The 15495-nt window shown below is 35.8% G+C and overlaps 1 protein-coding gene across 6 annotated transcripts in view; it reads right to left on the reverse strand.

The window, feature by feature from the left end:
* The window catches only part of Papss1 (3'-phosphoadenosine 5'-phosphosulfate synthase 1), a 126235-nt gene that overhangs the window by 73857 nt on the left and 36883 nt on the right, over positions 1 to 15495 (reverse strand). For all 6 annotated transcript variants that reach the window (XM_015484621.2, XM_048813706.1, XM_048813703.1 and 3 more), the window contains exon 2: positions 3125 to 3239. In XM_015484621.2, the coding sequence (XP_015340107.1) occupies positions 3125 to 3239 (115 nt within the window). The remainder of the gene's footprint in view (positions 1 to 3124; positions 3240 to 15495) is intronic.

Consider the following 15495-nt stretch of genomic DNA (forward strand, 5'->3'; position numbering starts at 1 on the left):
TTCTTATCCAATATTTTCATTTGAGATTATTTACCTAGTAAATAAACACTTGTTTTTGATTACATCTCTATGCCCAAAGGTATCCTAGAAGTCATCAATAAGTTCTAAAATGATTGGGTATGTTTTTCATACTTTGCCTTCTTATTAATACTAAAATACCACCAATTTAAAAAGTTAAATTCTCAAATTATTTATAAAGGAATAAAAAGAAAGGACAAAAGTAAGTGAAATATTAAAAGTTAGCTATATATTGCAGGATCATCACCTATTATAGACTACCATGATAAAAAGTGTACGTACAGGGCCAGGGTTGTACCTTGGTGATGGAGCGCTTGCCTAGCATGTGTCAGGCACTGGGTTTGATCCCCGGCACCACATAAAAATTACAAAAATAAAATAAAGGTATTGTGTCCATCTACAACTAAAAAAAAATTTTAAGTGTATGTATAATATTCTTTTGTATTATACAATTTATACAAATAATTATAAGTATTTGTACAACTTATAATATTCTTAAAAGAATATCCTCATTTCAACTCGTTTTCCTCTATAATAATAAAGGAAAAAGCACATTTATGCACTAATACTTTAACATTTTGATAAGTATACAATTATACAATTCACAGTCAAGGGAGTTATAAGGTAAGAGATAAAATATAAGGTAAGAGATAAAATACTGAAGTTTAATGTGTCAATGCTCTTGAGAGATATCATGGTAGCACAGAAGGTTAACTGAAAAAAAAAATACCAGAAAGGATGACAATGTTGAGAGGATCAAGAGAGCACTGGCTGCTTTATTCATCAAATATTCAACAAGTACAGCAGATTATATTTCCCAAGGATGATGCTGCCATGGTCACATCAAGGGCACAATCTAATGCCCCACTCTTGCATCTGGGCTGGCTTGAAGATACACCCTTAGTGGAAAGAATGTAACTGAAATGATGTTGTGGGTCAGAAAAAACTGTACAGCTTCTCTGGGGTCACTGAATTTGGGAGAATTCCAGAGGTAGATGTTTCAATTGACAGTATCAACAGCTAAGCTCCCAACACACATCACAACACAGCATCAGCCAACTAAATCCCCTGGATATCCAGTCCAGGCTTCAGCGACGGCCCAATCTAGCATGACCACAACCAGACAAGGCCCCAGTAAAAGGGGCTGCTGTGCCCTCCTGAACTCCCTGCCTTCAGAGTGGTAAGAAGATTAAAATGGTTGCTGTTCTACACCTCTAGGCGTGGGATAATTTGTTATACAACAGTAACTGGAACAAAGAGATAGTGAGGCCCTAAGCAATTGCATTCAGTGAGACTCTGTCTCTAAATAAAATACAAAAAAAAAAAGGACTGGGGATGTGCATCAGTGGTTAAATGCCCCTCTCAATCCCTGGTACTAAAAATAGTTCTTCTGGGGCTGGGGCTCAGTGGTGGAGCACTTGACTAGCATGCGTGAGGCACTGGGTTCAATCCTCAGCACCACACAAAAATAAGCAAATAACATAAAGGCATTCTGTCCATCTATAACTACCAAAAATTTAATATATCAATTTTTTTAAAAAAAGTTCTTCCAATATCAAATGGAAACAGTAAAGTTCCTAAACAGAAAGAAAAATCTGAACAGCCTCATACATCCTCACAAACACATTAAATGCCAGAAGACAGCAGAGTACTGTTTTTATAATTTCAAGAAAAAGTATGGTTCGAATATACACTTTACCCAGTCAGGCTGTCATAAAATATGAGCAGACACTTGCAAACATAAAATCTCAGGATTCAGATCTCAACAGAAGACATCTTTCAAAAACTACTTAACAATGAAATACAAATTATCATGACTTGATTCAAATAAAGGGCACACAAACAACCATGACATAATAAAAGAAATGATGGTGAGTTCCTGAGTATTAAATACAACAAAAATATAAAGAAGTATAAAAATTGAAGATATTAAAACAAAATGTGGGCAGGCAGGGTAGTGCATGCCTATAATTCCAGAGGCTCTGGAGGCTGAGAAAGGAGGATCCAGAGTTCAAAGCCAGCCTCAAGAATAGCAAGGCACTAAGCAACTCAATGAGATCCTATCTCTAAATAATAAAATAAAGTACAAAAAAAGGCCCTGAGTTTAATCTCCAGTACCCAAAATAAAAAGTACCCCCCCTCCAAAATGTAAGTGTTACAAACCTAGGCAATTTAAAAGCAACAATTTTACAACAATCTAGATCAATTTAAGAATGAGGGGACAGGTAAAAATCCAGAGTGCTGTTTTCTTTCACAGAAAAACAAACATCTGTCTACAACATGTAATATTTTTAAAATGTTGCTCTTAACAATCAGCACAACTTTTTATTTATTTAATTATTTTTAGCACAAATTTTTAAAGACTGGTAAAGATAGTGTTGACAAAGATACTGGAAAATGGACCCTCCCCCATACTCTTGGTGGTAGACAATCAATACAAAGTTTTAGTGGACAATTGGCAACATTTTTAATACAGTTCCTACATGTGAAAGGATTCATTTTTGTAACTGTAATAATATAATAATAATATTACATTATATATTATTATAATTATTATTATTAATTACACAGAAACATGGCATATTCATATATGCAATTAACATTTTTTTGAGGAGCATCATTTTTAAAACTATTTTCCTAAAATCAATTTACCCTCTAGCCACCCTACTATGGCTAAGCCCAAAGAGATAATCAACACAAGAAACCATGAGCTTGCCACACAAGCTGCAAGATAGAAACTGATAATTTGAAATTCTTTATTAGTCATTCTTTCTCTCCATACAATTAACACTGTTAGCTCCTTGAAGCAGAACCAGACCTTATTTGTACTCAGCTTAGAGATTTTGGTGTGGTTTCTATTAAGAGGTGGTTTTAAGATGCATTCTGCTATTTCCCCCTTATTTAACAGCAATACTACAAAAGAACAAAAGGAATTAACAAAACATTTATTATTATTATTATGATGATGATGATGATGATGATGATGATGCAACTATATCCACTACACATTGTTCCTGCTCCAAAGACAAGAACTATGTCTACTCCTAATCCAAAACTATTGATAAGCACTGCTTTTAAAATAAACTGGTTTCTCTCTTGACCATACCTGTTAGCCAAACTGTGCAACCACGAAAGCCACCTCTGGTCCCCACCACCTGACCTCTCTTGTTTCTGCTGACATGGTGAGCTTGATAGGTGACATTAGTTGCTCTCTGCATTCCCTGGAAAAAAAAATTTTTAAAAAATGGTTCACTTGCATCCATAACAGATAAACACACACTCCTTGCAACCATACAGTTATGCCAAAAACAGGAAGAAATAAACTGCCAGCCCTTGTTTTCTTTATAGGATGGGCATGATGTGCAATATTTCCCATACACCAATTAATTTAATCCTTACAGCCATCCAATGACACAGGTACTCATATAAAGATGTTAAACCTAAGGAAACTAAATATCTCCCAAGTAACGGATGAGTGGTGGACTCCAGAGCCTAGTCTTCCCACACATTCATTTATTCATTTATTCATTCATTCAACCAGTATTTGCTGAGGTCCAATTAGTGTGCCAAGGAAAAAAGATCCCTCTCCTAATGGAGCTTACACCCAACAAGAGGAGAATGCAAACCAGAAAAACTTATTTAGGAGAGTATTATACAAAAATAATAAAACCAGAGAGAAATGCAAATCAAAACCACCCTAAGATACCATCTCACTCCAGTAAGATTGGCAGCCATTATGAAGTCAAACAACAACAAGTGCTGGTGAGGATGTGGGGAAAAGGGTACTCTTGTACATTGCTGGTGGGACTGCAAATTGGTGTGGCCAATTTGGAAAGCAGTATGGAAATTCCTGGGAAAGCTGGGAATGGAACCACCATTTAACCCAGCTATTGCCCTTCTCGGACTATTCCCTGAAGACCTTAAAAAAGCGTACTACAGGGATACTGCCACATCGATGTTCATAGCAGCACAATTCACAATAGCTAGACTGTGGAACCAACCCAGATGCCCTTCAATAGATGAATGGATAAAAAAAAAAACGTGGCATTTATACACAATGGAGTATTACTCTGCACTAAAAAATGACAAAGTCTTGGAATTTGCAGGGAAATGGATGACATTAGAGCAGATTATGCTAAATGAAGCTAGCCAATCCCTAAAAAACAAATGCTAAATGTCTTCTTTGATATAATGAGAGCAACTAAGAACAGAGCAGGAAGGAAGAGCAGGAGGAAAAGATTAACATTAAACAGAGACATGAGGTGGGAGGGAAAGGGAGAGAAAATGGAAATTGCATGGAAATGGAAGGAGACCCTCATTGCTATACAAAATTACATATAAGAGGTTGTGAGGGGAATGGGAAAAAAAAACAAGGAGAGAAATGAATTACAGTAGATGGGGTAGAGAGAGAAGATGGGAGGGGAGGGGAGGGGGGAGAGTAGAGGATAGGAAAGGTAGCAGAATACAACAGTTACTAATATGGCATTATGTAAAAATGTGGATGTGTAACCGATGTGATTCTACAATCTGTATTTAGGGTAAAAATGGGAGTTCATAACCCACTTGAATCTAATGTATGAAATATGATATGTCAAGAGCTTTGTAATGTTTTGAACAACCAATTAAAAAAAATTTTAAAAAAAAAGATCAGAGAGAAAGGGAAGGAGTGTCTACTTCAAGAAAGTCCTCTGAGAAGGTGGCAATCCAGTATGGAAGAGTTGCCTACAGATACCATGAAGCAGTTGCCTTTGGGGGGGGAAAAAAGTGAAATGCACTGATTATAGCCTGAAGTTTTCCCAACTTTTCTTTTCCTTCAGGAACAAAAAGGGCATAAAATTACTGAGGCTTTAAAAGATCTAAAAAGACTTTTCTCAAAGAAGATATAAAAATGGCCAATAAGCACATTAGATGACAATATAATTAGCCACCATGGAAATGCAAATCAAAGCCACAATGAGATATCACTATTCCACAAAGATACCTAAAAACAACAGACAATAACAAGCACTGTGAGGAACTGGAGACACTGGAATCCTCATACATTTGCTGATGGAAATGTCAAACCGTACAGTGACTTCTCAGAACAGCAGTCCCTCAAAATATTAAACATAGAAATACTACATGACTAAGCAATCCAACCCTAGACATGTACTCACAAGAAATAAAATCATATTGCCACATACAACTTGTACAGGTGTGCCAAAGCAGTATCATGTATAAATGTCAAAAAGTAGAACCCAACTGTTCCATTAATAAATTGCTGGATAAACAAAATGTAAACAAAGTTATGCAATGTAACCACACAGCGGAATATCACTTGGCTGTAAAATGAAACACCAGTACAAGATAAAACATGGCTGTCCTCAAAAACTTAAGTAAGCCAGGTGAAAGAAACCAGTCACAAAGACCACATATTATAGAATTCCATTTATATGAACTGTCCAGCATAGGGAAATCTATAGATGTAAAAAGATCAGTGGTGGTCTCAGGCCAAAGAGGTTGAAAAAAGGGGGAATAAATGCTACTGGTTGTAGGATTCTTACTAGGGGTGATAAAAATGTCCTAAAATTGACTGTGGTGATAAATGTACAAATCTGTTCAGATACTAAAAACCAGTGAATTTTATATTTTAATGGGCAAGTTGAATGGTATGCAAATTACACCTCAAGAAAAAATTTTTACTAACAGAAAAAAATAATTATTGTTAAGACTACACAGATAGGCAGATATAAGCATGGAGACCGGGGACAATAGGGCTCAGTCCATCTCCAGTGACAAAAGATCACACTACTCAGTGTGATGAAAAAAATCGCATGTAAGCTGCATCCTTCATGACCAGTTACTATCTTATTAAAACTAAAAAAGGGCTGAGGTTCTGGCTCAGTGGTACAGCACTTGCCTAGCATGTGTGAAGCACTGGGTTAGATCCTCAGCACCACATAAAAATAAATACGTAAAATAAAGGTCCATCTACAACTAGAAAAAATATTTAAAAAAAACAAAAAAAAAACTAAAGAACAGGGTATGACCAACTTAAGGGACTTTCCAGGCTTGGAACACACACACAGCACTGAGGCTCTGTCCTTTGGGTGACCCCAGTTCACTGTAATATCATTTACACTGCAGTTTTGACATCCCTCAGGGTGGTTCTGCTTAGGTGCCAACAGGAAATTTTCTAACGTGGCAAAGTCAGCACAGGTACACTAAGCCATGGAGGGAAAACCTAGTAACCACCCCAAATGCTTAACACATGAGGAGAGACGTTTCCAAACCAAATGCAGAAACTCACCTTGGAAAACCCCAGGCCACTTTCTCTCTTGGGACTGCCTACTCCAAGCTCTCTGGACTATTACTGTCATTCACTTCACTAAGTGAAGGAAATGAAATGAATGAAATGCCTATCCTGTCTCTCTCCCACTCAGGAACCCATCACTCAGTTACAGCCTTGATTTTCTCTTCCTATGGAGCAACAACATAATTTATGTTCTCTCCAACAAGTTATATCCTTTTCAACTGAGTATCAGTATCCTTCTGGAAAAAAATGTATTAGATACTGCTTATAGCTCTTATCCTTAAAGAGAATTTTATCCAACACTCATTTAAAATATTTATTGAATTCATGCTATTTTCTTGACATTCTTCTAGACAGTAGTGAACAATACTGTTACAATCAATGCCCTCAAAATCTCCTGTCACTCAACTGCCACCTGCACCACTACGACCATTGCTGCCGCCTCTGATTCCACTGCTGCCAGCCTGAGGTTGCCTGGAGGTCTTCTTTCTGGGTGCTGCTGACACAGAAGACACCTCTGCCCTGGATGCAACTGAAGCCGACACTGCTGCTCACCCCCTGAGATCGCCTGGTGACGCTGCCTCCACAGCTGCAGCTGCCACAGCAGCCACCACTGCTACTGACCCTGCTGCCTGCTACCAGCAACCATTGCCACTACCACTGCTACCACAGCAAAGAGGACTGATTTGGGGGAGACTCCAGGTTTGGCTGCACATGGCTACACCCATTTTGGGACAGCCAGGGCCTGGGGCCCCGGAACAAGCAGGTTTACCACCACAAGAGCCTCTGTCTGGGGACTCCAGCCAGGACCTGCATGTCCAGTGTGGGGGTGCCTGCAGGTTTGGAGGAGCCTGGGGTCTTCCTGCTGAGAGGGCTGGTGGCCCTTGTCTTGCTACTGCATCTTGGGGTTGTTCTTTTGCACAAGTGTATCCCTAGCGGTCTTTCTGCAAGTAGGAACAGCAATGAGATCTTGGGACTGCAGCGTAGCCAAGCCTGAGGTAACTGAAGCCCAAATCAGTGGGATAGAGACTGGGTTTGCAAGGGCTGATATGGGTTTGGTGATCCCAAAAGACATCAGAGACAGGGCTGAGAAACTGTTGAACACTGACGAAGACAGTTGACTTTCCAGCAAGATTTATTTTATTTTATTTTATTTTTTGATTCACTAATTTCTCTACCATATTTGGAATAGGATGTTTTTATGCATCAGTGTGTGGAGGACGATGATATATGAATGGTGTTTTGCATTTTTGTTGTATTCTTATGTCTTTAATTTTTTCTCTTTGTTCTTAGTCTTCCTCTCTCTTGTCTATTTTCTTGGATTTTTTTTCCCAATGTTTCTCCAACCAACAGCCAGTCTCTATAGGCTCTTCTTCCACTCCTCCTGTAAATTTTCACTTCTAGCTTTTCTCTTCCTCCCTCGTGAATATCACATATTACCCTACCTCTGTTCTCATCTACCATTTGAAATTGTAAAGCATTTTAACAAATTTTCTGTTTGTACTAAAGATATTGAACGCATCACTTTGATTTAATACGATAAAGCAGTAGTGGGAGCTAGTAGGATTAAGGCTATATATCGCGATCGTGTATGCTGGGTGCTGCTGATATTGGTCTCACCATTAAAACACTAGAAACCTTCAGGGTCACTATAGATCTACAGGGTAGAAGTTATGCTACCTTAGACCTATACTTCTACATGGGAAAACAAACTAACAACATGAAAAAAACAGGGAATAAAGCACCCCAAACAAGCCAAGATGTTTCAACGACAGAAGCCACTGATAACACAGTAGAAGAAATGTCCAAGAAGGAGTTCAGTTTGTACATAAATTAATATGTGAAGTAAAGGGTAGTATAAGAAGTGAAATCAAAGAAAAAATATAGGAACTGAAAGAACACTTCAATAGAGTTAGAGATCATGAAATAAATAAAACAGAAATCCTCAAATTGAAGGAATCAGTAAACCAAATTATAAATTCAATAGAAAACATCACCAACAGAATAGACCACTTGGAAGACAGAACTTCAGATAATGAAGACAAAATATATAATCTTGAAAGTAGAGTTGACCATGCAGAGAAGATGGTAAGAAACCATGAACAGAACATCCAAGAATTATGGGATAACATGAAAAGACCAAATTTAAGGGGAGTTATTGGAATAGATGAAGGAGCAGAGATATAAACCAAAGGAATGCACAATCTTTTCAATGATATAATAGCAAAAATTTTCTCAAATCTAAAGAATGGAATGGAAAAATCAAATAGAAGAGGCTTACAGGACTCCAAATTTACAAAATTACAGCAGACCCACACTAAGACACATTATAATGAGAATGACTAACAGAGAATAAAGATAAAATCTTAGAGGCTGTGAGACAAAAAAAAAATTAAATTACATACAGGGGGAAAACAATTCAGATCTAAACTGATTTCTTATTCCAGACCCTCAAAGCTAGGAGGTCCTGGAATAAATATTTCAAGCTCTGTAAGAAAATGGATGGCAATCAAGAATTTTATATCCAGCAAAATTAAGTTTCAGATTTGAAGATGAATTTAAAACCTTCCATGATAAACAAAAATTAAAAGAATTCACAAGTAGAAAGCCTACACTACAGAGCATTCTCAACAAAATGTTCCACGAGGATGAAGTGGGAAAAAAAAAAAAAGTGAAAACCAGCAAAGGGAGGATTGACACTAAAGGAACTTTCAACCAAATGAGAAGCTAAGACAAATAAAAAACCAGAAATAAATCAAAAGACAGGGAACACAAATCACATCTCAATAATAACCTTGAATGTTAATGGCCTAAACTCATCAATCAAAAGGCATAGATTGGCAGATTAGATTAAAAGCAAGACCCAACAATATGCTGTCTTCAAGAAACTCACCTCATGGACAAAGACATCCACAGGCTGAAGGTGAAAGGATGGGAAAACACTTCTTACTCACATGGATTGCGTAAACAAGAAGGGGTTTCCATTCTCATCTCAGATAAAGTAGACTTCAAACCAAAGTTAATCAGAAGAGACAAAGAAGGACATTTCATACTTCTCAAGGGAAGTATATATAAGGAGGACACAACAATTGTAAACATTTATGCCCCAAACAATGGAGCATCTACCCATATATATCAAACAAACCCTTCTCAATTTCAAGAGTTAAATAGTACAATAATACTGAGTGACTTTAACACACATCTCTCACTACTGGACAGATCTTCCAAATAAAAGCTAAATAAGGAAACAATAGAAATAAATAATACAATCAACAATTTACATTTAACAGAAATATATAAGATATTTCATCCATCAACAAGCAAATATACTTTCTTCTCAGCAGGACATGACTCCTTCTCTAAAACAGACCATATCTTATGTCACAAAGCAATTCTTAGAAAATCAAAGAAAAAAAAGAGAGACAGAGAGAGAGAGAGAGAGAGATAATACCCTGCATTCTATCAGACCCCAATGGAATGAAATTAGAAATCAATGATAAAATAAAAAATACAAGCTACTGTAACAAATGGAGACTAAATAATACATTATTGAATGATGAATGGATAGGAGAAGAAATCATAGATGAAATACAAATATTCTTCGAGGTAAATGAGAACACTGATACAACATATCAACATCTCTGGGACACTATGAAGGCAATACTAAGTGGAAAGTTTATTGCACTGAGGGCATTCATTAAAAGAATAAAAAAGTCAGCAAATAAATGACCTAACACTACATCTCAAAGCTCTAGATAAAGAACAAATCAATAACAAAAGCAGTAGAAGACAGAAAATAATTAAAATCAGAGCTGAAATCAATGAAATTGAAACAAAAGAAACAACTGAAAAAACAGATAAGTTGGTTTTTTGAAAAATAATTAAAATAGACAAATCCCATATGGTAACAAAGAGAAAAAGAGAGAAAACTCAAATTGCTAAAATACAAGATGAAGAAGGAAATATCAAAACAGACATGTCTGAAATTCAGAAGATAATTAGAAACTATTTTGAAAATTCATGTCTGTTTTGATATTGTGAATTGAAGCGCTATAAACATTGAAGCATTACTGTAGCATGCTGATTTTTAAGTCCTTTGGGTATAAACCAAGGGGTGGGATAGCTGGGTCAAATGGTGGTTCCATTCCAAGTTTTCTGAGGAATCTCCATACAGCTTTCCACAGTGGTTGTACCAATTTGCAGTCCCACCAGCAATGTACAAGTGAACCTTTTCCCCACATACTTGCCAACATATATTGTTACTTATATTCTTAAAAATTGCAAATCTGACAGCGGTAACATGGAATCTCAATGTAGTTTTGATTTGCTTTTCTCTAGTTGCTAGAGATGTTCAACATTTTTTCATATTATTTTGACCTTTGTATTTCTTCTGTAAAGTTCCTGTTCAGTTCCTTAGCCATTTATTGATTGGGTTGTTTGGTGAGTTTTTTTGGTATTAAGTCTTTTGAGTTCTTTATACATCCTCAAGATTAATGCTCTCCCATTTTGTAGACTCTCTATTCACATTCTTGATGCTTCCTTTGCTCTAAGGAAGCATTTTAGTTTGATACCATCCCATTTATTGATTCTTTATTTTAATTCTTGTGCTTCAGAAGTCTTACTGAGGAAGTTGGTTCCCAAGCCAGTATGGTGGAGAGTTGGGCCTACATTTTCTTCTAGTACACACAGAGTCTCTGGTCTATTGCCTAAGTCCTTGATCCACTTTCAATTGAGTTTGTGCAGGATGAGAGATAGGGGTCTAATTTCATTCTGTTACATATGGATTTCATGTTTTCCCAACACCACTTGTTGAAGAGGTTATCTTCTCCATGTATGTTTATGATGCCTTTGTCTAGTATGACACAAGCATATTTATGTAGGTATGAGTCTGTGTCTTCTAATCTGTTCCATTGATCTTCAAGTCTGTTTTTGTGCCAACACCATACTGTTTTTGTTATTAGAACTCTGTAGTATAACTTAAGGTCTGATATTGTAATCTCTCCTGCTTTATGTTTCTCTCTGAGGATTGCTTTGCCTATTCTCAGCCCCTTATTTTTCTAAATGAATTTCATGACTGCTTTTTCTGTATCAATGAAGAACATCATTGAAATTTTAATAGGAATTGCATCAAATCTGTATAAGCACTTTTGGTATTATGGCCATTTTGACAATATTAAATCTGCCTATCCAAGAATGTGGGAGATCTTTACATCCTCTAAGGTCTTCTTCAATTTTTTTCTTTAGTGTTCTATAGTTTTCACTGTGGAGGTGTTTCACCTCCTTTGTTAGATTGATTCCCAAATACTTTTTTTCTTTTGAAGCTAATGCAAATGAGATATTTTTCCTGATTTCTCTTTCAGCTGATTCATAATTGGTGTTTAGGAACACAATAAATTTATCAATGTTAATTTTATACCCTGATACTTTGCTGAGTTCTAGAAGTTTTCTGATAGAGTTTTTGGGGTCTTCTAAATACAGAATCATGTCATCAGCAAATAGGGATAGTTTGAGCTCTTCTTTCCTATTCATATTCCTTTAATTTCTTTCTTTTGTCTAATTGCTCTGGCTACGGTTTGCACAACTATGTTGAATAGGAATATGAAAGAGGGCATTCTGTCTTGCTCCAGTTTTTAGAGGGAATGCTTTCAATTTTTCTCCACTTAGAATGATGTTGGTTTTGGGTTTAGCATATGTAGGTTTTACAATGTTGAGGTATGTTCCTACTATCCCTAGTTTTTCCAGTGTTTTGAATGTATGCTGAATTTTGTCAAATGCTTTTTCTGCAATCTACTGAGATAACCATGTGATTCTTGTCCATGAGTCAATTGATGTGATGAATTACATTTACTGCTTTTCATATACTGAACCAGGCTAGCATCTCCAGAATGAGCCACACTTGATCATGGTGCACCACCTTTTTAATGTTTTTTATGTGATTTTCCATAATTTTATTGGAAATTTTTGCATCTATGCTCAGGTACATTGTTCTGAAATTTGCTTTCCTTAATGTGTCTTTGTCTAGCTTTGGTATTAGAGTGATATTAGCCTCACAAAATGAGTTTGGAAGAGTTCCCTCCTTTTCTATTTCATGGAATATTCTGAGGAGTATTGGTATTAATTCTTCTTTGAAGGTCTGGTGGAATTCGGCTGAGAATCTGTCTGGTCATGGGCTTTTTTTTTTTTTTTTTTTTTTTTTTTNACAAAACTAGGAATTAAACCAGAGACTCTGGGACTAATAGAAGAAAAAGTAGGCCCTAATCTGCATCATGTGTGATTAGGCTCCAACTTCCTTAAAAAGACTCCTATAGTGCAAGAATTAAAACCAAGAATCAATAAATGGGATAGAATCAAACTAAAAAGTTTCTTTTCAGCAAAAGAAACAATCTGTGAGGTGAACAGAGAGCCTACATCCTGGGAGCAAATTTTTACCCCTCACACATCAGATAGAGCACTAATCTCTAGGGTATATAAAGAACTCAAAGTAGTTTCTGATTGTGTTTTGAATTTCAGTGGTATCCATGGTGATATTTTCTTTTTCATCTTGAATTTTAGTAATTTGAGATTTTTGTTTTTCTTCATTGGCTAAGAATTTGTCAATTTTATTTATTTTTTTCAAAGAACTACCTTTTTGTTTTGTCTATTTTTTGAATTTTTTTGTTGTTGTTGTTTCAAGTTCATTGATTTCAGTTCTGATTATAATTATTTCCTGTCTTCTACTGCTTATGGTGTTGATTTGTTCTTCTTTTTCTAGGGCTTTGAGATGGTTAGGGCTGTAGCTCAGTAGTAGAACACTTACCTAGCACATGTAAGGCACTGGGTTTGATCCTAAGCATATGAAAACATATAAATAAAGGTATTATGTCCATCTACAACTAAAAAATATATTTAAAAGTTAGGATATTTAATTCGTTACTTTCTATCCTTTTAAAGAATATACTCAATGCAATGAACTTCTCTCTTAGAAGTGCCTTCATAGCATCCCAGAGATTTTGATATGTTGTATCCCTATTCTCACTTAAGTTGTTTTTGTGTTTTGTTTTGTTTTGATTTGGTTTTGGCTTTATATTTCATGCCTGATTTCTATCCATTGGTCATTCAATAACGTATTATTTAGTCTCCAGGTGTTGGAGCAGCTTCTATTTTTTGTTTTATCATTGATTTATAATTTCATTCCATTACGATTTGAGAAATGCAAGGGATTATTTCTATTATTTTTTATTTGCTATAAGTTGCTCTGTGGCCTAAGATAAAGTCTATTTTAGAGAAAGATCCATGTGCTGCTAAGTAGAAAGTATATACAGTCCTTGATGGAGGAAATAGTCTATGTATGTTTCTTAAGTCTAAAGTATTGATTGTAGTTTTCAGTCCCATAGTCTGTTTAGTTTTTATTTGAAAGATTTATCCAGTAGTGAGAGAGGTGTCTTAAAGTCACCCAGTATTATTATGTTGTGATCTATTTGAATCTCGAAATTGAGAAGGGTTTGTTTGATGTACATAGATAGATGCTCCATTATTTGGAGCATAAATATTTATGATTGTTATGTTCTATTGGTATATAAATTCCTTTAATCAGCATGAAATGTCCTTCTTTGTCCCTTCTGAGTAACTTTAGCTTGAAGTCCACTTTATCTGATATAAGGATAGAAACCCCTGCTTGTTTACAAGATCCATGTGAGTGATGTATTTTTTTTTTTCCCCATCCTTTTACCCTTAGTCTCTGAATGTCTTTGCCTATGAGGTGAGTCTCTTGGAGATAACATATTGTTGGGTCTTCTATTTGAACCCAATCTGCCAGTCTATGTCTTTTTTTTTTTTAAGAAGTAAAATCAAGAATCAATAAATGGTCTATTGTATATCCTCTTCTAAGAAGTGTCTGTTACATCACATTTTTATAATTTTTATATTGAATTTTTATATTGAATAAAATAAATAAATTGAATAAAATATTGAGTCTTTTTAAGGAAGTTGGAGCCTAATCACACATTCAATTTTATATTGAATAAAAATGTGATGTAACAGACACTTCTTAGTGTGTGTGTGCACGTATGTGTATGTTTGTTTATTTATTTATTTATTTATTTATTTATTTATTGGCCCCAACTTTCTTTTTTTAATGATTTTATTTATTTATTTTGCATTACAATTATTAATACACCATTATACATTAATTTATCATATCTCTGATTGTATATAAGGTATGTTGACACCAAATTCACATCTTCATACATGTATTTTATATAATGACGAGAGTCTCCTTTCACCAACCATGCTATACCCCTTCTCCCTCCCTTTCCCTCCCACCCCTATTCCCTATCTAGAGTTAGTCTTTCTCCCTTGCTCTCCCTCACAACCCCATTTTGAGTCACCCCCCTTATATCAGAGAAGACATTCAGCATTTTTTGGGAGGGGATTGGCTAACTTCATTAGCATAATCTGCTCTAATGACATCCATTTTCCTGCAAAGGCCATGATCTTATTATTTTTTATTGCTGAAGTAATATTCCATTGTGTATAAATGCCACATATTTTTTATCCATTCATCCATTGAAGGACATCTAGGTTGGCTCCACAGTTTAACTATTGTGAATTGTCATGCTATAAACATTGATATGGCTGTGTCCCTGTAATATGCTGTTTTTAGGTACTTTGGGTATAGTCCGAGAAGAGGAATAGCTGGCACAAATGGTGGTCCCATTTCCAGTTTTCCAAGAAATCTCCATTCTACTTTCCAAATTGGCTGCACAAATTTGCAGTCCCACCAGCAGTGTATGAGTGTACCTTTTTCCCCACATCCTCGCCAGCACTTGTTGTTCATTGTCTTCATAATGGCTGCCACTCTTACTGGAGTGAGATGGTATCTTAGAGCAGTTTTAATTTGCATTTCTCTGATTGCTAGAGATGATGAGCATTTTTTCATATATTTGTTGATTGATTGTATGTCCTCTTCTGAGAAGTGTCTGTTCAGGTCCTTGGCCCATTTATTGATTGGATTATTTGGTTTGTTGTGCCTTGTGAGAGATAGGGATTCAATTTCATTTTGTTGCATATGGATTTCCAGTTTTCCAGCACCATATGTTGAAGATGCTATCCTTTCTCCAGTGCATGATTTTGGCACCTTTGTCTAATATAAGGTAGTTTTAATTTTGTGGGTTAGTCTATGTGTCCTCTATTCTGTACCATTGGTC

This window comes from Marmota marmota, unplaced genomic scaffold, assembly GCF_001458135.2.
Source record: "Marmota marmota marmota unplaced genomic scaffold, marMar, whole genome shotgun sequence".
NCBI classification, from domain to species: Eukaryota; Metazoa; Chordata; class Mammalia; order Rodentia; family Sciuridae; genus Marmota; species Marmota marmota.